General features: G+C 55.9%; 1 protein-coding gene across 3 annotated transcripts in view; it reads right to left on the bottom strand.

The window, feature by feature from the left end:
* Positions 1 to 19,903, bottom strand: part of TAFA5 (TAFA chemokine like family member 5) — a 195,161-nt gene extending 175,258 nt beyond the window's left edge. For all 3 annotated transcript variants that reach the window (XM_022596973.2, XM_089921479.1, XM_022596975.2), the window contains exon 1: positions 19,693 to 19,903. In XM_022596973.2, coding sequence (XP_022452681.1) covers positions 19,693 to 19,804 — 112 coding nt within the window. In that variant the 5' untranslated portion in view covers positions 19,805 to 19,903. The remainder of the gene's footprint in view (positions 1 to 19,692) is intronic.
* Positions 19,904 to 26,117: the final 6,214 nt, after the last annotated feature.

Raw genomic sequence — 26,117 nt, 5'->3', positions numbered from 1 at the left:
CGTGACAGTGAGAGGGAGTTGAGGGCAGGGGGCTCTGGTCACCTTGCCTCCTGGGCCAACAGATGCAGCCGCGTGTGCAACGTGGGCCCCAGCCACCCTCCCCGCATCCCACCTGCGCCGTGGCCAGCATCCCTGGGCTGGCTGCTCGCTGCCTGCACGCCACGCTGTGCCCCAGGGACCCATCACACCCATGACCAGCTGCAGCCTGGGGACGCCCAGCAGACGCCCCTCTCCCTGCCCTGAGTAGCATGCAAGGAGGGGAGCCCACCCAGCTTGGGGAGACCCCACAGAGCCCTGGGGGAGGAGGCACACAGAAGCAGGCTTCCCCTTCCCCCCGACCCAGCAGATCAGCCCCTGGATGCGTGCACGGGGAGCGGCCGTCCCCACCGGCCACGTGAGGAGTCCACGACACCCACACACAGGCCTGCACGAGCCAGCCTCAGGGAATGGCCCTTCAGAGCTTCATGGGTCCGGCTGGTCCAGCAAAGGGGCTGGAAGGGCAGAGCCTGGGAGGCAAGCGCTGCGTTTGACTCGATCTCTGCAAGTGTGTTTTGTAAAATCAAAACTCACGATGAAACGGCTTCTCTGCAGACCCAGATGCTGCTGAATGAAGGGCATTTTCCAAAAGGAAGGCGCTCAGGGCTTTGTCAACTGCCTCCCAAGGTGGGCGGGCCTCTGGGGGCTAAAGGAACCCAGGAGGGCTGGACCCTGGAAGGCACCAGCGAGGAGAACGCTCCCACCTCCTGGAAGCCTGAGCCACCCCCCAGCCAGGTTGGCCCAAGCAGGAGCCAAAGAGGCCAGGCCATCCACAGGCGCAAAACTAAAGCACCCAGAGGGGTGATGGGGCCCCGTGGAGTACCAAGCACAACACAAGTCCCGAGGCTACCTGCTGACCAGCTCACGCCCTAGGGGGGCGCCCCAGCTGCCCCCAGCTCCCGAGACTCTGCACCTCTGGCTCCCAGACCAGCCCTGCGCTGTGCATTTCAGGGTCCTGGCCACCCCTAAAAGTGCAACGTGTCACCCCACACCAGATGACAGCAGTGCCCGTGCTGGCCAGGGCGCACACGGCAACACCCCCTCCACCCAGGTCAGGGGAGGATGGTCCCTCAGGACTGGGGATTTTCTTCTTTGTTTATAGAATTTTAAGGGTTACATTCCATTTACACTTATTACAAAACATTGGCTCTATTCCCCGTGTTGTACAATACGTCCTTGAGCTTATCTTATGCCCAATAGTTTGTACCTCCCACCTCTCCCAGCCCTGTAGTGCCCCTCCCCCTTCCCTCTCCCCATTGGTAACCATTAGTTTGTTCTTTGTATTCTCTGTATGTTGTTTTTTTTTTAGATTCCACATAAAAGTGATATCATACAGTATTTGTCTTTCTCTGTCTGACTTATTTCACTTAACATAGTACCCTCCAAGTCCATCCATGTTGCTGCAAATGGCAATATTTCATTCACTTATATGGCTGAGTAATATTCCATTACGTATAAATATACCACATCTTCTTTATCCCTTGGTCTACTGATGGACACTTAAGATGCTTCCATACCTTGGCAATTGTAAATAATGCTCCTATGAACATTAGGGTACATGTATCTTTTTGAATTAGTGGTTTTTTGTTTTTTTTTTTCAGATATATACCCAGGAGTGGGATTACTGGTCTATTTTTAGTTTTTTGAGAAACCTCCACACCGTTTTCCACAGTGGCTGCACAAATTTACATACACCAACAGTGTACCAGGGTTCCCTTTGCTTCACATCCTCGCCAACAATTGTTATTTGTGTTCTTTTTGATGTTAGCCGTTCTGACAGGTGTGAGGTGATTTCTCATTTTGGTGTTGATTTGAGTTCCCCTGGTGATTAGCGATGTCGAGTATCTTTTCATTTGCCTGTTGACTGTCTGCATTTCCTCTTTGGAAAAATGTCTATACAGTTGTAGGGTCCATTTTTCAATCAGGTTTTCTTGATGTTGAGTTGTAGGGGCTGTTTATATATATTGGATATTAATCCCTTATTGATCATATCGCTTGCAAATATTTTCTCCCGTTCAGGGGGGTTGCCTTCTCATTTTGTCCGTGGTTTCCTTTGCTGTACAAAAGCTTTTAGGTTTAATCAGGTCCCATTTGTTTATTTTTGCTTTTATTTCTTTTACTTTAGGAGACGGAGCCAAAGAGATCGTGCTGTGATTTATGTCACAGAGCTCTGCCTATGTTTTCCCCTAGGAGTTTTACAGTATCCCGTCTTACCTTTAGGTGTTCGGTCCCTTTTGAGTTTACATTTGTATGTGATGTAGAGAATGTTCTAGTTTCATTTTCCGTCCCTGTAGCTGTCCAGTGTTCTCAGCACCGCTCACTGAAGAGACTGTCTTTTCCCCATTGTATATTCTTGCCTCCTTTGTCGCAAACTGACCATAAGTGTGTGGGTTTATTTCTGGGCTCTCTCTCCTGTTCCACCGATCTATGTGTCTGTTTTTGTGCCCGTACCATGTTGTTTTGATGACTGTAGCTTTGTACTATAGTCTGAAGTCAGGGAGGGTGATTCCTCCAGCTTTGTTCTTTTTTCTCAAGATTGTTTTGGCTATTCTGGGTCTTTTATGTTTCCATGCAAATTTTAAAATTATTTGTTCTAGTTCTGTGAAAACATCCATTGGCATTTTGATAGGGATTGCATTGAATCTGCAGGCTGCCTTGAGTAGTATGGTCATCTTAACAATATTAATTCTTCCAATCCAAGAACACGGTATACCTTTCCATCTGTTTGTGTCATCTTCAATTTCTTTCATCAGCATCTTATAGTTTCCTAAGCACAGGTCTCTTGCCTCCTTAGGTAGGTTTATTCCTAGGTATTTTATTCTTTTTGGTTCAATGGTAAATGGGACTGCTTCCTTAATTTCTTTTTCTGATACTTCATTGTTAATGTATAGAAATGCAACAGATTTCTGTATATTAATTTTGTAACCTGCAACTTTACCAAATTCATTGATGAGCTCTAGTCATTTTCTGGTAGCATCTTTAGGATTTTCTATGTATAGTATTGTGTCATCTGCAAACAGTGACAGTTTAACTTCTTTTCCAATTTGGATTCCTTTTTTTTCTTTTTCTTCTCTGATTGCTGTGGCTAGGACCTCCAAAACTATGTTGAATAAAAGTGGTGAGTGTGGGCATCCTTGTCTTATGCCTGATCTTAGAGGAAATGCTTTCAGCTTTTCACCATTGAGTATGATGTTGGCTGTGGGTTTGTCACTTATGGCCTTTATTATGTTGAGGTAAGTTCCCTCTAAGCCTGCTTTCTGGAGGGTTTTTATCATAAATGGGTGTTGAATTTTATCAAAAGCGTTTTCTGCGTCTATTGAGATGACCATATGGTTTTTATTTATTCAACTTGTTGAGGTGGTGCATCACACTGATCGATTTGCAGATACTGAAAAATGTTTGCACCCCTGGAATAAATCCCACTTGACAGTCGTGTATGATCCTTTTATTGTATTGCTGGAGTCGGTTTGCTAGTATTTTGTTGAGGATTTTTGCAAATATGTTCATCATGTTGACCTGTAATTTTCTCTTTTTTGTGTGATATCTTTGTCTGGTTTTGGTATCAGGGTGACGCTGGCCTCACAGAATGAGTTCGGAAAGTGTTCCTTCCTCTGAAGATTTTTGGACTCGCTTCAGAAGGATAGGTGTTAACTCTTCTCTAAATGTTTTGTAGAATTTACCTGTGGAGCCGTCTGGTCCTAGACTTTTGTTTGTTGCAAATTTTAAAATTACTGATTCAACTTTATTACTGGCAATTGGTCAGTTCATATTTTCTATTTCTTCCTGGTTTGGGTCTAGGGGACTGGAGCCTACCCACCAAGGGACCCCCAATAGCCACCTTGGGCCCCAGGGCTCGGGGGCGTGCCCCTGCTCGCTGACACTCCACAGGCTGTCACACGTCCACACTGGGGAACTGTGCCACCCCCTGGGGCCTGGAGCTCATGCCTGGCGTCTCCTGGAGACTGTGCCTCCGTGAACCTTTCCCTTTTGCCAATTTAATCTCCTTTCAGTCTAACAAACCATCCCCGAGACTGTCACAGCTGTTCTGAATCTGACAGTGGTCTCACAGACCCTGACCCACGGGCAGTGGCAATGGTCTGCACAGGGTGTACTTAGAATGACGTTTCTGTAGACATAGCGCCAACTGCCAAGGCTGTCTGCATGCCTTTGGTTAAACATTCTTCCTCAGTCCCCAGACAGACATCACCATAGCCTGCAGGCAGTGCTCTGCGTGTCACAGCCCTGGTCAGCCAGATGGGGACCACGCGATTCCACACCGCCATGGGGCAGTAGGTGTTTCACAAGGCTAACGGCAAGATCCAGAGCTGAAGAGGCCAGCAGCCATGTTCAAATTGCAGCTCATCACACTTGGGGTAGACAGGGAGGCACTGTGGGCCTCTGAGACCCTCAGTTTCTTCTTCTATAAAAAGGGAATCATATATCCCGTCTCCTGCTGAGAAGACTCAATGCCACAAAGTACGAGAAGTGCCTGGCACCTGACTGGCACCCAGCAGTGGTTCAAGAAATGTCCTCTCGGGGACTCCCCTGGTGGCACAGCAGTTAAGAATCCACCTGCCAATGAAGGGGACATGGGTTCGAGCCCTGGTCCGGGAAGATCCCACATGCCGCGGAGCAACTAAGCCCGTACACCACAACTACTGAGCCTGCACTCTAGAGCCCACAAACCACAACTGCTGAAGCCCGCGGGCCTAGAGCCTGTGCTCCGCAGCAAGAAAAGCCACCGCAATGAGAAGCCCGTGCACCACAACGAAGAGTACCCCCCGCTCGTTCGCTGCAACTGGAGAAAGCCGGCATGCAGCAATGAAGACCCAATGCAGTCAAAAAAAACAAGATTAGAAAAAAGAATAAGTCACTGAAACAAAACTTAAAAAAAAAAAAAGAAATGTCCTCTCTGGGAGGGCTACAGGCTTTTGTGTGGGTTCCTGAGCACGGGAGCATTCCGGATGCAACTGGTTCAATCCCAAAGGCAAATAATGTGTGTCCCACCTGCAGGCAGACACGCCCACAGTGGGGGACAGTGTCCATGACTGCCCTGCCCAGACAGCTCACAAGGAGGCTTGGGTGGGGTGGGGTATGGAAGGCACCCAAGCACCCAAAGTCTCCCCAGTGCAGACCCCTGGCCGCACCCTGCCAGCTGAAGGGACCCCTGCAGTGGCCTCTGAGATTCCATTCGGGAGCCCCACCCCGTGACTGTACCTCCTTCTCTCCCCTGTCCCCTCCTTCCCTTCCCCACCTCCTTCCCTCTCCCCTCCTCCTTCCCTCCCCCGTCCCCTCTTTCTCTCCCCTCTCTTTTTAAAGTCGCGATTGCAACTTAACTTGGAAACAGCGGATACATCAGTAGGCTCCCACAACTTGTCCAGACCCTGAAGTCCAAGACCCACCTGCCCCTCTTGGCGTGGTGTCTGGACCGTCCCCTGCTGCCCCCAAGGCTGGCTGCAAGTCCCATCACGGGTCTCCTCTCCAAGCCTCCCAAACCCCTCAGGACCAGGCTGGGGCCCCAGAAGACAACCCGGCTTTGTTTCCACCTCTCCCACCAGGAACCCTGCGCGCGTCCCCTGCCTTCCCTGAGCCTCACTTCCCTCTACAACGAAAAGAAAACAAACATTGAGCTGGGAGGGTTGCCGTGAAGATCTAGGAGCAAGTGGACACGGTTTGCTGGGCGCCTGGCAGGATGCCCATCCACCAGGACTGCAGCTGAGTGACATAGCAGGGCCAGCGCCCACCTCTCCAAGGATGGCCCGCGTGGACAGGGAAGCACCACTGCATGGACAAGCCCTGGGGTAACAGCACATGTCTCTCTGGGCAGCGGATCCAGCCGTGGTCACCGAAGCCCCGAGAGGGGGAGTCTGCCAGGGCTGGGGCATATGGGGGCTTCAATCGGGACCCTGAAGGCAGGATTCCAGAACGACGTGGGGACTCGTGGTGGGACAGGAGCGAGAGGCGCGCCAGAGGGGAGACTCCTGGGGCAAACAAGGCCTTCGTCTGGGTTATAGTTGGGCAGGAAAACAGGGCGCTGGCCACAAGGATCCCGTGGCCTGGACGACCTGTCTCCTTTTGGAACTTTAGTGGATTCGAAAGTTGCTAAAGGCCCTTCCGCCACCCAGGTAAAAACACTTGCCAGAGGTAGTCTTCCAAGTCAGGGTCAAACGGGCAGGTCACCCCATATCCACCCCACCCTGTCAGCCAAATCAGCATCAGAGCCTTTTTCACACACACGTGTAAATGGCGACAGCAGCAGTAATCCTGGGTTAACTCATCCGCGGCACCTGCTCTTCGCAGGCCCTGACCCAGCCGACGGGACCAAGCTGACAATGGGACGCCCAGGTCCTGCCCCAGAGGGGCTCCCATCCCTGGCTGAACGCAGGGCCACACGGCGTGGAGCTGGCAGGCCCACAGCCCCCCACTTCTGGGGGAGCTCCTGTGAATGGAGACGTCCTCAACTTCCAGGCGTGCACAGGTCACAGGAACAAGGCCTGGGCCCTCCCACATGTGGCCACGCTCAGCAAACGCTGGCCTGGAGGGCCCTGAGTCCAAGGCCACGAAGCCTGGCAGGGCCTGGGCCGGCTCCTGACCCTCCCACACGGCGTCCACCTGAGTCCCACGAGAGGACGTGCTAAGGCTTCGGCCGCCCTGATGGGAACCCGGCTGGCAAAGGCTCTGGGCACCCAAAGCCAGAGCGGCGTCCCACCTGGCTCCGGCTGTGGGCAAGGCTGTGTGGAGTGTCCGTAGTCACAGGTGGCCTGGCCCGCCCCAGGGAACTTTCCAGGCCCCGCAGACTCCCACTAGGGACACTCCAGTACGTGTCACATCTGCTCCATGGCACGAAATCGGCTCCCCTGTTTCTCAGAAGCGTCCCACCCCACTGCTGGCCCCAAGAATAGAGCTTGAGCAAACCGGGTATCAGGTTGGAGGGGGCAAACCCAGGTCTGGCGTGACACTGGGAGGAAGGTCCCAGGCCCCAAGGGTCCTGGCCCCTCCAGCAGGCTCACCGCCCCACATCCTCCAGGTCACAGTGGGTGCGGCTGACATGCTGAGTGGACAGAGGCCTCTGGGTATCCTGCCCACTTCCCAGGGTCTAACAGACAGAAACCTCCTGACCACCTGAGACAGTGGGGGTGACTGGAGCATCTTGCAAGATCTCCATGACGACAGCGTCCAATGAAGCCGTCTGCACCCTCCCCATACGCACTGGGCTTCGGAGCTGGAGGTGGCCATCGGCCACCCGGCTGTACCGCGTGGGCTTCTGCTGCTCCTGTCTTTAAAATCTGTTCCTTTTTCATGCTGGAACCTTAAGATGAAGACGGAGCTAAAACACACTGAACTCTGACCACACTCAGAAAATGCATTTCTGTTGACCACGGAACACTGATTTTGACTAAATCAAAGTTCTTGTAAAGAAGCACGTGGGTTGCCACGTGACAGTGGCCTGTGTCTCACAAGGCCTAAGCCTGCCAGAAGGTTTCAGAAGTCCTTGGTGCCCACGTCCAATGTCCCAGATGCTGACGGTGAGAAGTTTTGCTGTTTTCTCAGCTTGAGAGCTCACGTCTCACTGTGGTGGGGTTCAGAAACCTCCCCACGTTCATTAACACACACCTGCTCCCGGGTCTGGGTCCTGACCATTTTTAATGTGTGGAATGCATGTTGTTTGGGCCGACCAGGACGCCAGAGCAAAGGTCTCCGGGGGTCACAACGCGGTGGCTCCCGACAGAGCTGGCCCAACTCAGACGCGTGTTTCCAGAACCCAGTGAGCTCTGGAAACACACGCCACCCCCGCGGTCATCTCAAGGTGACCGTCTCCCCTAGATGCTGCCCCTGCCCTCCCGCGCTGAGGGAGCAGAGGCCTCTCCTCTCCAGCTTTTGCAGACATGCATGTGATAGGTCCTCCAAAACACAGCCCAGACGGCCAGCCTCTGCCTCCCTGCAGGGTTCACTCCTACAGCCACAGAGCCTAACCCGAGACGGGGAAGAAAAGAGACACGAAAAGAGACACAGGGAAATGCACGGAAGACCCAGCATGGCTCCGTGGCTGGCCTCCTTCAGCCACTGCAGCGAGGACCATAAATTACCATCAATTGATTAGCAACGAGTCCTATCAACCCATTAATGGCATTCAGCTATGCCCGGGGAAGTGCTATTAGGTAATGGAACTGCTATGGAGAAAAATAATTTAGAAACAGAGCCAGAGAGAGGCCTCTCCCCTGCATTCAGGGTGGCGTGGAGGCATTAGCATTTTAACCGTGCGACGTCCTGATAGGAAAGCCCTCCAGAGAACTGTCCGGATGCCCCTCCCCGAACCACAAGGCTTCAGGCAACGGGTGTGCTTTAAAACTGCCTTCCTCAACGCTCAGTTAAAATCAGATGCGAGGCAGGTCTTAGAAAACTGGCAACGCCCTGCCCCCCGATGTCACCCAGGTACCTGACAGCAGGAGACCATGGCCTAGCCTGGCTCCAGCCGACTTGTTCACGGTCCGGTCAAGCAGGCCAGGAAGACTCCGCCGTCACCTCATGATCGGTGGATTTTAGTAACAAGTAGGTAAGCTCAGAGACGTTCGCAATGCTGGTGCTGACCTTCCTAAACATCAGGTGAAACCCTCCGAACAGAACTTCGGAGAAAGCAGCCCATCACAGGCCGTCAGCAAGGGCACCGGGAGAGCCTGCCCGGTTGTATTGATCAGCCCCTCTTGCTGGACATTCAAGACACCAAGACAAGGCAGGTGGGGACAGCTTGGGGAAGGGAGTGTCCTGAAAAGTTCAGGGCCCTGGCTGCCCCGCTCCCATCTCTGCAGGGACTCGATTCTGTCTGTCCTTTTGGAGAACCATTCCGGAGCCATCAGTAAAGCAGGGGTGCTGTGCTTGGGGTCCTGCCCTGGAGAGGCCCATGCCGTGGACCCAGCACAACTGTGACCACGACAGCAAGGGTCTGCGGTGAGTCCACAGCCCCAGACCCGGGGGCACAGAGAGGGGCCATGAGAACGGGGCCACACACACCCTGCCCAGCCCTCCTTCAGCTCATGCCTGGGCCTCCCGGGGGAGAAAGGAGACCCTCGCAGGGCCCCCGGCTCTGTGCCCATCCAGGCCTACGACATCCTCCCACCTGCGGACACCACTCACAATGTGCGGGCCCAGTGGCGCGGCGGGCTCCGCTGGCCGCCCTGCTAGAACTGTCAGGGCTTGTGAGCCCGGGTCAGAGGGAGAGGGCCTCCTTCATGCGGTGAGTGTTTACGTGCGCCCGTGAGGTGTATCCGCCACCTCTCTCCAGCCACAGCCCCGGATCCCTGGGAGGATTCGCGGGGTCAGAACGGCGAGGTCAGCAGAGTTCAGCCCTCCGAGGGGCGGCTGTCTCCCCCTGCCCGGCCCCGTGTCTGCCCCGCCCCGCCCTGGGCACCCCAGGCACCCCCTTCTCTGGAGAGATGAGTCTGGACCGCAGGGGTGTTCGGGCGGCCAGAGCATCTCCTGAGCACGCTCGGCTGCTGGACCTGGCAGCCAGGGCGGAGGGTCTGAGCGCAGGCGAACAGGCCAGGGGGAACCCACGGCTGGGCAGGAGGCAGGCCCCGGGCGAGGACGCCCCTCGGATCAATCCGTGCGTTTCCTCCCCAGCAGCTCCCCATATGCAGAACGTGAGCCTGTCCTGCGGGGGGCGGGGGGCGGCCCCAGGGTGGAGGCCGAGCAAACCAGGCAGGGGCTGTGGGCTTGAGGCGGCTGGGGGGGGGCGGGGTCTTTCTTTTCTAGTCTCTGTTGAAGCAGAGTTGTTGTACAGGGCTGTATACATGGCAAAGTGGACGCGTCATGCGTACCCATCTATCCCCTCCGTTTCAGACTCTGTTCCCATACAGGCCATTACAGAGTACTGAGTGGAGTTCCCTGTGCCCTACAGCAGGGCCTTATTAGTTACCTGTTTTATGTATGGCAGTGTGTGTATGTCAGTGTCCCAATCTCCCAATTTACCCTCCCCCCTGACCCCTTTGGTAACCACAAGTTTGCTGTCCACGTCTGTGACTCTGTTTCAACAGTGTGGTCTCGAGAGTTCACGGCCGCTCTGAACGTCCGGAGGGTGGGTGCAAGGACAGGCTGTGGCCAAGGGGCTGGCAATGGGGGTAGGGCCGAGTCCTGGCAGCTCTGGAGCCGGGGGCACCCTAGGCGTCGGGGAGGAGGTCAGAGGGAATGTGCCACCAAAAGAAGGGGCCTTAGGAAGCCCGTGGGCGGGGAAGGCAAGGCTGGCCCTTCCGGGCTGTTCCCCTGCCAGGACCCCAAGTGTGAGTCCCCAGCTGTCCTCCACCCTCACCCCGCGCAGGGCGACCGGCACACCCACCGCCTGCCCTTGGGCAGAGCTGCTGGGCCCAGGCCCACCTGCTGACCTCCCCCAGCCCTGTCTGTCGTGGGCGCCCTGAGGTGCCGTGGCAGGTGGCTCCGGGATGTGGGAGGATGTCAGCCTGGGGAGGGACCACGGGAGGCAGAACCCAGCCCCCGAGTTCACTGCCAGCCGGGTCCCAGGGACTCACTGCTCAGTCGGCAAGGTCCTTGCAGGCCCGCTCGGTGTCAGGGAGTGTCCTGATAGGTTTGCTCTCCAGCTCAGCCGCGGCGGAAGCGGGCACAGCAGCAAACCTTCCGCAGTCCCTGCTCTGCATGGAGGGCCCCCCACCCCGCGGACGAGGCCGCACGCTCCCTGTGCTCAGGGACACCTGGTCATCAGGCCCAGCCCACTGGGCACCAGGCGGCCCGAGCGACCCACGCCTTCTTTGCAAGTGCACTCGAGGTGTCTGTCCAGCGATATTGCAACTTCCTTGTGTGAACTACAGCGAAATCTCACTGGTCCTTCAGCCCAAGGAGCCCAAGTCCAGGCGAGCGTACGCTGCCCTCTGTCACCCTGGGATGAGCTGGTCCTGGGATCGCAGGTCGGATCCCTGCAAAGTACGAGACTCACTCCGTTCTGATCCTCGGGGCGTCTGGGGCCTGGAAAGACCAGTAGCGCCATCACCATCAGGTGCAGAGACGGAGGCCCCAAATCAGAAGGGATGCATGTCTGTGGCGTGTGTACACACATGAGTGCACAAAACCAGGGACACGGCATGAAGGGCCGGGGAAGTGGAAGCAGCGCACAGGGAGGGGAGCCCTGAGCTGTCTGCTCCTGCTCTCCAGTGTGTGGTCCCCAGGCCTGTATCCTCCAGGGAAGCCGCCAGGCCACACCTGTGCAACCCACTTCTCTGGTTAAAAAGGAACCGGTGAGGAAAAGCTCTAGGGATAGTCAAGTCCCCAACCACCCCATCCCCGTGCTGCCCTGGGCTCACCACCTGGGGTCTCCCGGGACTAGGACTCTGGCGGGGCCGTCAATGGCTTTGGCTCATGACACGCGAGTCTGAGACTGAAAAGCAACATGCAGGCCGGGGCTGGGGGCTGCGGGGAGACCCGCACAAGTGTGCGTGTGTGCGTGCGTGCGTGTGCAGGGGTGCTGCCTGACACAGTGGGATGTGCATCTTCACGAGCTGTACCCACATACAGAGCAGCACATCCCTGCCGCCCCACGGGCACAGATGGCATGAGGAAGGCGATGGGGTAGGGCTCCCGAAGGAAGGCGGCAACAGGCTGCCCAGGGACTAGAACACGCTGCCTGTTGGGGAGGGGGGTGGGCAGGGGCACATCCTGAGGCATAGGGGGTCTGCATGCTCCCCCTGCCGGCACAGGCCGGCTGACCCCGGGCACCATCCCCATGCAGGGGCTCCTAGGGCCCAGCCAGGGCCCAGTGACAAGGCTGGCGGGCACAGGCTGGAACAGAAAGAGCCTGGCGGAGCCCCATCAGGGATACAGGCAGCAGGCTCTGGCGTCCCCCAAAAAGGACTGAGTAAAGGCAGCTTCCAGGCAGCCAAGGTCCCGCCAAGGGCAGCAGAACTTTTGGAGGGAATGGCGTTTATGAATTTGTTCCAATGGGCTCTAGACAGAAATCTCCAAAATCATGCCTCTTGAAAAGGTGAGCATCGTCAAACCGGTGGGTAGATGACGGACAGGTAGTGGGCGGGCTGCCCTGTCCCCGTTGGATCAGGAATGTTTTATTGCCTCTAAATGGCTTTATCACCATCAGCAATAAAGTTATATGTGAGATATGGAGAAATCAGGATGTGGAGAAGAATCTGAGACCAACCTCAAGCCCTAAGGCTGGTTCCAAGCTCTGGAGACAGAAGCGTGGGGAGACACTGTCCCCTCCCAGCAGACAGCCTTTCCCACAGCCCAGCCGGTCTGGGCACGACTGGGGAGATGCACCTGCCAGAGAAGGCGACCGGCTGAATGTCCTCCCACCCCCGTGTTGGCTGTTCAGCTACAGACGCGGTCATGAGGTTGTCACGCTGCTGGCACTGAGCCCCAGGACCAGTCCCGATTCAACGAAACCAGGAAACGCCAGAACAAGCCTATGGACTGCGGACCCACAAACTAAATCAGAGGTCCCAAGGATGGGGGGGATTCTACCCCCAGGGGACACACAACAAGGGCTTGGTTATCACCCCGGGGGGGGGGGGAGATGGAGACTACTGGCACCGAGTGGGCGGTGGCCAGGGATGTTGCCCAACACCCCACCATGAGGAAAGTCCACCCTGGAGAGCAACCTGGTCCAAACGTCCACAGTGCTACGGGGAAGAAGCCCCAGGGATGTCCTGAGAAAGCAAGTATTCAAGGAAAATAAGGATGGAGTAGAAGCTAAGGAAAGGAGGTGAGGCTGCTGGGAGGGTCTGGAGAGCTCTCCACTCTGGCAGTGTGAAAGCTTACCAAGGACCCTTTGAAAACAGTGAACATTTCATTGAGATTCCACACGTTTTTCTTTCTTCTCCTTTTCAATCAGACGGTGTTAGAACCAGATTTCATGCTCTGGATCCAACAACTTCAATTTTCAGAATACATCTCTCCGGCCCCGCCCCCAGTCCTTTGGCCACACCCAGACCCTCAGCCCCACCCCTAGCCCTTAGGCCTTGCCCCCAGACCTTCGGGGCACCCCAAGTCCTTAGGGCCCAGACCTTCAGCCCCGCCCCGGTCACAGCTCACTGCCCAGGGCGCCAGGATCAACGAGTGTTTTCTCAGAGAATGGGGCAGTCACTGCCCGAAGGCCCAGAGCCGTGACAGCCGGCATCCAGGTGAACACACAGAGCGCTGGAGAGGGAAAGGAAGCGGTGCATTCAGGGGGGGGCTTCCTGGAAGAGGAGTTCTCCACCACTGGGGTCAGGGCATGTTCTGGAGACCAGTCCAGCTCAGGGTTCCCTCGCTGCATCCAGCAGAACTGTGGGGGAGTTGCCGTGCGAGGGACCCCGCGGACAGTGGGGTATCGAAGTGAGTAATACCAGGGCATGCAGGAGAGAATGGGCACACGCATCACATTCCCATGAAGGGAGCCCTGGGGTGCCGGCCCCGGGCCGAACTCTGCCAGCCAGCACAGAGGGATGGATAGGGCCACCGGGGCAGGAAAGATGGGCTTTAGTGAGGCCCTGAGTGACGTGAGCGGGGAGGCGGCGAGACGGGGAGGAGAGGACTGGTGCCGGCTCCATTCTAAGGGAAGCCACGCGTGGGGATCTCCCGTCGGCCAGCCTGGAGGCGGAGGGGCCACCAAGGACGATGCTGATATATGCAGAAGGGACTCGGGTGACGGTGGGGAAGACAGACCTGGAGGATGGCTAGGCGTGTTCTGGAGAAGGACTCACAGGAGGCTGGGCACAGGGGCAGAGCTGGAGGCTGCCCTGCAATGCAGAGGCCCTGGCGAAGGCCAGGCAGGGCAAGAGGAGGCTCCAGGGCTGGAAGGGGATTCAGGGCCAGACCCTGGGCCGAGAGTTTGGGGCAGGCGGTGACCTGAGAGAAGGGAGCAAGGACCCCAGCAGAACACGGTGCCGAGCCCAGCTGGGTGCCCCGTCCTCTACTGCCTTTGCTTTGTGCTAACCGTCCAGCACCCCCCACACTGGGACGCAAGCGGTCTTGCCCATCTCTGTGTCCCCAGGCTTCCTAATTCCTCATTACACGAACAAGCTGAGGCACAGACGCCAGGGGCCGGCTCTGCACCGCTCTTGCCTCCAGCACACTTAGAGGGAGGGCCAGGTCCCCAGGTGGGACCCCACAGACGCCAGCCCCTCCACGGGGGAGGCCGACTCCACAGCAGGTGACACACCAGGGCACAGGACCGAGAGGCGGGAACATCGTAAGATGAGTGGGGTCTTCCCCAGGGGACATCTCACCAAGCAGCCACTGTCCCACCAGGCCTAGACCCACCATTTCCGAGGATGCCGCAGGCACGCCAACTTGGAGCTGGGCCTCCCGAGAGCCACGAGGACCAGGGGATGCCGGAGGAGTCCCGCCGGCCTAGTTGGAGACAAAAGTGATTCCACACTCGACTCCTGCCAGCCATTGGAATAAATAAGTAAACGTTACAAAGCCTGCGGGAGCCCTCCACCACGTCTGCAGGGTGAAGGAGAGATGGGGCGGCTTGCCCAGATCTGCCGCCAGCTGCCGGGCCGTTTCTGGAAAGCCCAGCCATCAGCCAGCTCGTGCTGCCTGCCGGGAGCTTCAGTTAGCGCCACACCAGGGCCCAGATACGGAAACCGTGGGGAGGGGGACGTGGAAGGAGGAGCAGGCCATCGCTGGACGCTTCCGCAGAAGCCGTGGGAGCCCCGGGGCAGCCCGGGCAGCCGGAGCTCGGCTCTGGGGTTCACGGATGGCGTGCACGGTTGCCTGCAGAAAGGGACACCACCAGGCACTCTCAACCCCATGTGCCAGCCCCGGCCCCTGAGAGGACAGCCAGTGACAATCCCCCAAACAAATGAAGTCCAGCAGATCCAGCGGCAGCCCCCTCTGCCACCAGCATCCGACTGATCCCCTCTCACGCAGGAACCCTGACCCACATCCTCCTTGTCAACCCATCTCCTCTCCAACACTCAGCGGGCACCCAGGGCTCTGGGTGACAGGTGGCGTTCTGTAGAGGTCATTAACTCCAGAGCACCACATTTTAATGCAAAAATGAGCCCTTGTAAATCAGCGCAGCTGAGAAGCTATATAAAGAAATGGGGATTTCAGTGTTTTGCTTTTCTTCCCATTTCTCGTGCCACATTATCATAACATATTCCCGTAATCACACCCATAAAAGTCACCTGAAAATACTTCATGCCACAAAAGCTGATCTCCATATCTCCTCCCGGGGGATGTCAAGTGGCAGGTCCTGAGCGAGAAATTCCAGGGTGGAATTCAGCCCAGACGCCTGGTACCAAAGACCCGGCCAGCTGAGTTATGGCACACAGCCCCCGTTTGGGAGGCGCTATCCTCTGGCCTCGCTGCAAAGAGTGAGTTGCCAGGGGAGTCCTGGAGGGCGTGGCCCCTCTTGGTGGTGTCTGGGCTGGGGGGGGAGGGGTGTGGGGCTGGGGAGGGGGCACCAATTGGTCTGTCTGGCTTCCAGGGGCATAACCTCCCCCAGCTCGCCGATCCTTGGGCGTGGAGTTCCACCAATACAAATCCCACAAACAGGCAATCTATCTCCTTATGTTGTTGAAAGAAACACACAGCACATCTTCTCCGGCCAGAAATTCATCAAATAAAAAACACAGTAGGAGAAAAAAAAAAAAGATGAGAAATAAACTTCTGAATGTCATCACTTCATTCAGTTTCCAGTATTTCCAATTTCACCTCTTGGAAAACCCCAGAAATCAAATTTGAACAGCAGGAAAGTGGCATATTCTAATCTCTCCTAAATATGCAATAAATCGCATTTATAAGGAAAATGCAGCATCAGAAAGCCTACGTTTCTTTAGTATTCTAATGGATTAAAAAACAATTCAGAAGTTGTTTGTAATTTCTTCTCATAATTGCATGAGGTCTACGGTATGAGATTTAACTTAAAGCTGCCATTCAGTTTTGATGAGATTTATTTGAAAAAAAAAACAAGTCAAAAACAGAGTCCCATTGCCTCTCGCACCCTACTCCCTGGTACTTTCAAATATAAGACCTTCCTCCCACCCACCGTTTACACGCCAGGAGCAGCTGTCCACCAAGCCCATCCAAAGAGGAGACGGGCAATCTACGTGAACGCACAGCCTTCTCGGACTTCGAAATAAACACCGTGCACGGTGTCAAGTCACGGCTTAGTGTCCTAAGGCCGCCACTAGCTCATCATTCTCTCCACCTCCCTCACGGTTTATTACAGCCAGTATGTTGTAAGCCAGCACAGCAGACTGCATCTTCGGGGTCTCGGGGTTGAGCACAGCACACAGGCAAACCACTACGGTTTTGCCAGAGCCGTCCCACTCCACCCAAGAACCAGGTCCAGGCAGAACTCGCCTCTCCAGATACGCTAAGGGGAAGACGATCTAACTCAGCGCTTTCCAAGCCATGAGGACAGAGGTTTCCCCAGACCAGAGAGGAGAGTTTCAATTTTCTCATCGGAGCTCATCACCTCCCCAAGATAAGTCTTTACCAAGCGTCCATCCCTGCTGTAATGGGAACGTACACAGAGATGGAGTCTGCATCTCTAAAGAAAGCCATCAAGGGCCCCCTTCCTCTTTCTGTTTCTCCTGTCAATTGTTCCCCAATAGGAGAAAAATGACAAGGCTGTGTCACTATAGCAACTAACTTAATTGGTGGACTGCAGGTCTTTCTCCAGCCAGAGGGTGGAGCCCATCTCCTTAAATATGAATCTCAGCAGGCGGCAAGGAAGGGAGGGCTTTCTCGGGGCCAAGAACAGAACACCCCTAACCGAAAACGACGCCAAGAAAGATTCCAGTTTTTTTCTAGCAGCGCCAGAAAGTGAACACCTTTTGTGCTGCAGAGAAATGCACAGATTTAATAGGCAGGATAACAATCCTGTGTGACACTTACCAGTCTCCCTAACTAATGACACAAATAGATCTGCTCCAAAACACAGAAACATTTTGGGTAATAGAAGTCCTTACTGATAACAAAAACAATTTACAGACACGGGTGCTATAGCTATTCTTCTTCATCCCAGATATACTGGAAAAGAGAATGAAATCACAGGAACTGTTCCACTTGCATTTTATTTGCTTTATATCAATTCTAAAAAAAAGAAGTTCTTTTTTCTCTAGGGCTGGTGTTCCAAGCTATCGATTATTATCATGTCTAGTTCGTATTTTAGTGTTTTCATTCCTCCAAGTGCATATGTCTATTTTGTATATTAGTGAAATGTTTTAATTTCTCCAAGTGCCTTTCTGGTGTCATGGGGTGTGTCCAAAAACGTTATCTTATCGTCAGCTATTCCATTCCATGGAGGTGGAAACAACCATAAAAATGTGGTTAACCCAAGCTTCGGTTATTAATGATTTCGGCCATTCTGGATTAGATGGGTTTTTTTTTTTTTTTACCAAATGTCGTCGTCCTGGTGGAAAAGCTGTTTCCAGAATGCCAGGGAGGCCTCCGCAAAGCAGCCTGAGTGTCCAATGGGATCTCGGGTTCCACCAAGTGTCTGAGCAGCGGGCAGGCCCGGACCGCCACCTGGAGCAGGCAGCAGTCTGGCAAAGGTCTGAGTGTCAGGACAGACATAGCCGGTCCCCCTTCAGGTTCAGGAGGTGCTGGGTGGGGGGGTGGAGTGAGCAGAGACTGCACACAGAAGGTGAGAAAGGAAGGCCCTGGCTGGCGCACCTGGGGTGGGAAGTGTTGAAGCCACAGGGCAGGGCGGAGGTGTCATGTACTGAACAATTAGCAGTTGCTCCTCTCTGTACCCGGAGGGCTGCCTCCCCGGCCAGCCTGTTGTTGCCGGGTTCTCGCCTTGGCACCAACGATGTTGTCCCCAGAGCCGGGGAGGGACCGCAGCCTGGGGACTCGGGGCACAACAATCCCCTTCCCAAACACTGCTGGATGAGCCCCCCTCCCATGCTGCCACCAGGAAGTGCATTTAAATGACACCTCCTGGGTGAGCCCCGAGTTTACCTGCCTTTCACCTGTTCCCCATGGCCAAGGAAGCCGGCTGAGGCTCTTCTCTGGAACCCTGGGAACGCTGCCCCAGGGCCCCGAGATGGCCGCGAGGAGCTGGGGAGAGGGCACACACCTCGCTCAAACCCCCAGAACAGCCCCCCTCCAGGCAGCCAGCGCAGGAACGCATTCGGAGGGGCAGGCAGGGTGCAGCCGGGATGGCGGTGCCAGTCTGGGCAGTCGGGCTTGCGGCCCCACGGGGAACCTTCCCGCTCGGAGACCCCTCCCCACGCGTCCCCACGCGTCCCCAGCAACTGCAGCGAAATGCACAACCCGGCTGAGACCAGCAGCACGACTCCTGCTCTGAGCACCGGGTTTCCCCCGCCATTCGGGGAGGATGGGGGGGGGGGCTGTGCTGTCCCAGGACTCCGCGACCGCGCGCGCCCCGCGTCTCCATGGCCCGCCGCGGTCCCATTTTGGAGAGAGCGAAGGCTCGGGCTGGGAGCTAGGTGGCCGAGGGCTGCGAGGTGGTGGCGGGGAGCGAGGCCCCGCGCCGGCCTCTCTCTCTCTCTCCCTCTCCCTCTCTCTCTCTCTCCCTCTCCCTCTCTCTCTCTCAATTTTTTTTTTTTTTGTAAAGAATCCATATTTTTCCATCGCCCATGGCAATTCTCCATGAAAGGTGTTCCTCAGCGCCCGTCCTTTCCTCCCGCTGGGATAGGAAGGGACCCGGACCCTGTGCCAGGCGGTCGGCGGGGGAGCCCACCTGCCCGCACCATCCCGGCCCGGAGCCTGTGCCCGGGACGCTGACCACTCCCCACCCATCCAACCAGCCGCGAACCCGTGTCCGGAGCATTGACCATCCACCCCCACCGCAGTCCCTAGGCTGTGCCCAGCGTCCCACCAGCCTCCATTCCCCCATTCCCCAGCCTGTGCCCCGGGCGCAGCCCCCCCGACACACCCAGGCAGACCCCGACCCTGCTCGCGGTCCCCCAGCCTGTGCCCCGGGCGCCCGCCAGCCCGCGCCACCCCAGCCCCGAGCCCGTGGCCCCGCGCCAGACCCACTGGGTCACCGGCTCGGGTCCTCGGACCCTACTCGCGAAATGCCGGTGGAAGCGGCGAGCCCTCTCCGGGCACCCCAGCCCTCACTTATCTTTTTTAGGAAAGCGCCGGCGAGCCTTATTCCCGAGAAGGCAGAAGCTCCAGCCGCGCGACCTAGCCCGAGCCCCGCTCCTGCCCCAGGCGCCCCGCTCCGGACTCGGCCGCCGCGTCTCCCGCCGGAGTGTCGCCAGCGGAAAGCTCAGGGCAAGGCGCTCCACCGACAGCCCAGGCAGCGCTGCCCGCCCGCCCCGGACCTGCCGCCGCCTCCGGAGAGCGCGGCTCGGCTCGGCCGGGAAGCCGCCGGCTCGGCTCGGATCGCGGGCCTGGGCCGGGAGTGGCGGCGGCACGCCGGGCAGCCGCGGGCATCGCCGCGCAGGGACGCGCCGCGCCACCCGGGGCCTGGTGCCCGGGCCCTGCCCCGGAGTCGGAGGAGGGAGGCTCAGCGGTGGCGCCGGCCTCCGAAGTGCCGGCCCCTCGCCCTCCCGGCCCAGCGCAGGACCGGCGGGTACCCGGGGGACGGCGCGCCCCGAGCTCGCAACTCCTCACGGACTCCGGGCGGCCCGCGGGGCGCCCCGCCGGAGCCGCGGCCCGGGAACGGGGAACGGGCGCCGGGGCCGGGACCGGAGGGCCGGCCGAGGACCCGGGCCGCGCGGTACTCACTGCAGTAGGCGATGAGCAGGCTGGCCAGGATCATGAACGCCCAAAAAGTTGAGGACATGCTGGGCAGGGCGGTCGCATCTTGCCGGCTGCTGGTCCTGGGCGATGGCGCCATTGAAGCCGCGGCGCCCGCGCGGGGGGCAGCAGCGCGTCTCAGCAGCCGGCCCTGCCCGCGCCCCCGCGCCGGCCTCCACGTGCGGGCCCCGCGCGCGCCATCCTCCGCCGCCGCCGCCGCCGCCGCCGCCGCGCCCGGGCTCCGGCCCACAGCGCCCTGCGCCGGCCCGCCCCGCGCCGCGCGCGCCCGCGCCCGCCGAGCCCGGGGACGCCGGCCCTGCCGCTCTGGGCGTCGCTGCGCGCCCGGGCTCGGCGCGCCGGCCACCAATGCGAGGGGCGCCCCCGATGCGCGTGCCCGGCGCCGCGGGGGCCCCGCCGGGGCCCCGGTGCTGGCTGCGGAGGCCGGCGGCGGCCGAGCGGACGAAGCGCCGGAACCGCGCCTCTGGATGGCGACAGAGACGGCCCGGCGCGCCCGCGGCCTGGGCACCTCGCGGGGGGGACGGGCCGGCCAGCGTGAAGTTTGTGGACTGGGGCTGTGTGGCCCGCAGGCCCTTGGCGCCCACATCCTTTCCCCGCCCCTGCCTACAACGCTGGGTCCCAGACCTTGCCTGGGCTGGGGTTACCGGAGTTTATTCCAAGCATAGGGGGCTTTGGCCCCTTTACGCGGATGGGCCTTGTCATCCCTGTTCTGGGTTTTTTGTTGGCGTTCTCAAACCCCTGGAGAGCACAGCCTTGGACCCGCGCAGAGTCAGCTGAGCACCCAGGAAAGGCTGCTCCTTTCCCCAGGCCGGGCACTGCCAGGCCAGGACACACGTCCCAGGAGCTCTGTCCTCGGCCCCTCTGCAGTGCCTCCACCTCTGCCTACTGTCCTGGCCGTGATGAGCGGTCTCCGTGCGCACCATTCACAAGGCTCCAGTCTTGTGTCTCTAAATTCCCCACCCGGGACTGGTCTCTTGTGTTAACGCCGAGGATGGAGAAAGTGCGTCACTTTCCCCACCCCCACTCCTCCCTCTCCTGTCCCCTCGGCAAGACGGCTCCCAAGTCCAGGTGCTGACCAGATGGTCCAGCTACCCGGGGAGGCTCTGACCCTGCGGTGCCCAGACACACCGTCCGCCTGAGCACTGCCTCCCTGCCGGTTCGTGGACACGCCATAGGAACGCATCCTTCCCGATTCAGGGGTTCTTCCGGATTCTGCGTGAGGACGGGGAGCTGGGGACCCATGAGGTACTGTTGGAGCTGGGGACCCTTTCTCAGGAGCCACTAGAGGGCCTGAGCGCTGATTGAATAGCTGGGAGAAGCAGAGATGGAAGAAGTTCACTCACGTCCCTCTTTTCGCCTGAGTCCTGGCTGGGGAGGCCCCTGAGGAACCAGGGAGACTGGCGTGAGGGCGTGAGGGGACAGCTCTCCCAGGAGCACGCACACGTGCCCATCACACACATGTGCACACAGCATATACACACACACACAACATACACGCATAGACGCGTGCGTGCGCGTGCACACACACACACACACACACACAGCGGGGGAAGCGAGCACGCAGAGAGCAGAAGACGCAGGCCAGGTGGTCTGTCTGGACCCAGGGGTCGGCTCCGTGGGCGCCTTGGCCAGGGGCTCGGGCAGGGCTGGTGTTGTAGTATGGTTGTATCCAGGCTGATTTTCTTCGTACATTTTCTGGTCCTGTTTAATTACGATCCTCTGACTTCCCGTCTCAGTGTCTTCCCAACTGCGGCTGCCCGTCTCCCTTGGCTGGCAGGGAGGTGCTGCAGAACCTGGACCCCTGAGAACTGGGGGTGGTGGGCGGGCAAGAGGGCAGGACCCTTTGTCTCCTCTGCCTCTGGCTCAGGGAGGGGCGCCTCAACCGGAGTACATGGAGCCGCCATGGATGCCTGCATCACCTTCACAATTCATTCATTTGATTTCATCCTGTTAAAAGGATGTACCTCGTAAAAATGTTACACCTTGCATTTCATCCTGTGCATTGTTCTGGGCATTCATTTACTCAACGTCAATTTACTGAGCACCTACGAGATGCCAGGTGCTGGAGGAGGGAAAGTGGACCAGGCATGCACTTTCTGTCCCCTGGAAATGTGTGGCTGATTTAGGAAACCAGCCACTACAGTGCAGTGTGGCCGGTGCTGTGAAGGGGGGAGGGCCGTTAGAGAGCCCGCTGGGGCAGAGGAGAGGAGAGTTGGGCCAAATCAGGTTGTGGGGTTCCATAAGGGCATCCCAGGGAAGCTTCCAGTGGTTTTCAAACATTTTTGGTGCCATCCTTAAGACACACACACACACACACACACACACACACACACACAGGCAGACAAACACTTGAAAGTTTCACAGAACAATACTTATACCCTCAATACTCTCTGATATGTTCGATTCTATCCTAATTCATTTCTTAAAGTGCTGGTTGCCCACCCAATAATTTTTGCTCACTGTAATTTCCTTTGCTTGACAAACACTGTTCTATAGAGAGATGTGGTCTGTGTTGAACTTGGAAGGATAAATCGGGGCTGTCCTGCAAAGGACGCAGGAGATGGTGATGGTGGATGGTTGGGGAGGGTGGTCTGAGCAGAGGGAAGGGACACGCTGAATGAAACAGTCTCCTTCATCCTGAAACTCAGGCCAGGAGATTTTTGTGGCCACAATGTCAGGAGTTTGACATGTATTAAAAAAAAGAAAATTCAGTGACGCCTGTTGAAGACGGTAAGGCAGACTTCATTCAGGACCATCATGATGTGTACAGGGACCAGTGGGATAGGATTTTGCAGTGGGGGAAACAGACTGGGCTCAACCCTGCCTGCCGCATGGGTGAGTGGACATTTATGGCCCAGGAGCAGGTGAGAGTCAGTGGATGGAAAATGAATAACAGGAAACATCGGGGGGCGGGGGGCGCTTCTGGCGAAGCCGACCCAACAGGATTCTTGCTGCAGGCAGGCCAGGTGGTCAGAGGTCACCTGGGGGAGTGGGGGGAGGGTAAGGAGCCTGATCAGGTTCTGAATAAACAGACTTAGCAGCATTCTTGGTAAAAGTGGATCCTACAAGGAAGTAGGGCCTAGAGAAGGTTCTGGAGCCTGACTAAAGATTGCTCGAGCAAAGAACCTTTGTCAGGTGGAAAACTTTAGGAAGTCGGAGTGGATCGACTAGTTCATGCCCTGTACTGAAAACTCTCACCAGAGAGAGGAAGAATAATGGAGTTCTTGGTGCTTATGACTCGGAATCCAGGGACATGGAGAGCTGGAAACCCAGTGAGGCCGGAAGGGGTAAGGTGGTGGGAAAAGAGACAAGGTTGGGGCCTCCTGACCGGAGGCCGACGATCCCGATATGATCACAACGGCACAGCTAGGATGCAGCCCAGAAGTAGGGGCAGACACCGGTGGTTCCTGGAGGCCCCGTGAGAGACCAAGATGGAAACAGGATGGGGATGAGCAGAGCGCTGAATTCTGTTGCTAGGCAACAGAAAGCCAGCTCTGGATCCAAGCATACTACCCAGTGACAGTTTGTTGTTGTTGAGTGGCTGGTTTTGATTACTAGCCAGAACTGATAGAACATTAAATTTTGAAACTCGGGTGAGTTTATTAGAGAATCACAGCACCACCTTCACTTCAAGCCTAGGAAACAAGGGATGGAAGTGTTCAACCCCGAGGAAATCCTTGGGTCTCACCCCACATCAAGTGGATAGTCACAGGGCTGCTGAGACCTGGCCCGGGGAGGGGCGCCCTGCACCGTGGACGGCTCAGGTGGCCACGGAGGCAGGAATGGACAGACCCCGTAGAGGAGGCGTGGCTCGTGAGGGTGGGTCCTCAGGACTCCTTCCAAGTCTGGGCAGGAAATCTTGGCTCGTCTTAGAGATAAGCGTGCCTCATTTTCCCCGCTCTGCTTTTGAAAACAGGAATATTGGTTGTGGTTTTCCCATTCGCTTTTTCTCCTCCATACTGAATGTCATATTTGTCACTCTGTCATGGGCTGCCAGGCTCCCTGGCAGCTCCCAGAGCTCCTGAACTGAGCAGGATGTTTTAACTGGGTGAGATGGGATGTCTCCACTGGGACAACGGGGAGGGACTTTGTTATGAAAAAGCAGGTCCCCTTTTATGAAGAATACACGTGGGTCTAGGTAGCAGGCAGCTAAAGGGCTGGGCTGTGGTGGGCCTGGCCGCCCCTCCTCTGGAAACACGGCCGGTTTCCCTTTGAGGGCTGGCACCCTTGTCTCCCGTGTGCGTTTGGAAAGACATCACTTCCAAAGTGAGTGCAGGGAGAGGGTGGGGGAGGGGAGGCAGGACAGCAGTCAGTCGGCAGCAGGTGTACAAGTCCGTGTGAGAGGCAGGCTGGCTGCTTCTCTGGGAGAGGGGGGATGAGGGGACACAGGTGCACTCAGGAGCTGTTCAGGAGATGGGATTGACCGGCCATGGGAAATGGGAAGGGGGGGACCAGGTGTCCTGAGTGACTCCAAGATTCTGGCTAGAAAACTGGGAAGAGGGTAGCGGTGTCTCCTTGCAGACGGCAAATAAGTGAGGTCAGCCGCTTCCTCTGTGAGCCTTCAGGCTGATGGGGAAGCTGCAGCCCAGAAGGAAGCACCAAAGGGCAGAAGATACAGAAGCAGGAGTGGGAAGTTTAGGCAGGTGCAGGCTGTGATCTCCAAGGAGATGGAGAGCAACCTGGCGGAACTCTCAACCCCTGGAACAGTGCTTTCCAGGGGCTTGGTAGAGGGAATCTATGTGTCATTTTTATGAACAGTTATCCATTTTATCGATCCAGTCTTAATAATGATAAGTGGTGATTTTTCTGTACTGTGTGCCAGGCTCTATTCCATGTTCTGGGCAGATAGAGATGGTTGACTCAGCCTTCAGAACCATCCCCTGAAGCACTCCGATTCTGAATTTACAAGTGGGACAGCTGGGACAGGAAGGAGGTAAGAGGATCACTGCAGTATTTTTAGCCGGTAAGGGCTAGCAGAGGCCGGACCCAGGGAGTCTGACTCCAGACAGGGTGCTTTTCAGCCCTGTTGCTCCCCTGCCTCTCATTACTCAGTTAAGTTCACTTATAGAAAAATTTGTAAAACGGACAGATAAGCAAAAAGAAAATCAAATGTTCCTTCCTTCCACCACTCAGTTAACCACACTTGGCATTTTGTGAGTAACTTTACACTTCTTTTGGCACATTCACTCTGTACATCTTTATTTTTTCTTATTTTTGTATCAGCTTAATTGAAATATAATTTACAAACCGTATGATTCACCCATTTAAATAGTGTATAATACAATAATTTTAAACACCTGTGCAGTCATCACAATTTTAGAACATTTTTATCATCCCCCCAAAAAACACCCCAGACCCTCTGTTACCCCAGAGCCCTCCATACCATCCTGGCAAGCCCTAGACAGCCACTAATCTACTTTCTGATTTATAGATTTCTTTATAGATTTGCCTAATCTGGACATTTCCTATAAATGAAATCATGTAATATGTGGTCTTTTGTGACTGGCTTCTCTCTTTTAGCATAATGTTTTCAAGGTTCATCCATGTTGTGGGCTGGCATCAATACTACTCTCCTTTTAAAGGCTGAGTAATATTCCATTGTATGGCTTGACCCCTTTTGTTTACTCATCCATTAATTCATAGATATTGGGCTCCTTCTGCCATCTGGCTATTATGAATAATGCCGTTAGTCACGTCATGAACAAGTTTTTGTGTAGACATATGTTTTCATTACCCTCAGAGACATACCTAGGCGTGAAATTGCTGGGTCCATAACTCTTGTAAACAGGCTCTTTATATGTAGTGGATGTTATTTCATGGTACCACACACTCTTCCAGAACATTGTTTCCATGCAGTCTGAAACTCTGTAATGCATAAATACCACCTTTTTTTTAATCAATCATTTTTTGGGGACATTTAGACTATTTCTAAGCATTTAGAAGGCATTTAGACTATGTAAGGATTTCAGCAATGAACACACTTGTACTTAAATCATTTCCTGTAGTTATGGTTATTTGTAGAAAAATATCGTAGAACTAGAATTGTTAGGTCAAAATAAGGACACTGGTTTAAGGTCTTGCTATATATTACTAAATGAATTTCCAAATAATGTTATATTAATTTACATTTCTCCAGACAGTACCTGACAGTAACCATTTCAGTCAACCCATAGCAGCCTGGTTATTATTATTGACTCAAGTAACTTGAACAATTACTTAGTTGATAAAAAGTTCCTATTATTTTTTCCATTTGCATTTATTTGCTCTAATGAAGATTAACATGTATATGTCATTTTAACATCTTTTGTGAATCAACTGTTTATATCCTTTGCCAAGTTTTCTCCTGGTGTTTTGTCTTTTTATTATTGATGAGTAAGAACTCTTTCAACTTTGCA

The sequence above is a fragment of the Delphinapterus leucas genome, chromosome 11 (assembly GCF_059928025.1).
Source record: "Delphinapterus leucas isolate spDelLeu-1000000601 "Yukka" chromosome 11, BTC_Dleu_Yukka2, whole genome shotgun sequence".
NCBI lineage: Eukaryota > Metazoa > Chordata > Mammalia > Artiodactyla > Monodontidae > Delphinapterus > Delphinapterus leucas.
The sequence above is the reverse complement of the archived record's forward strand: the minus strand, read 5'-3'. Positions and strand labels throughout refer to the sequence as shown.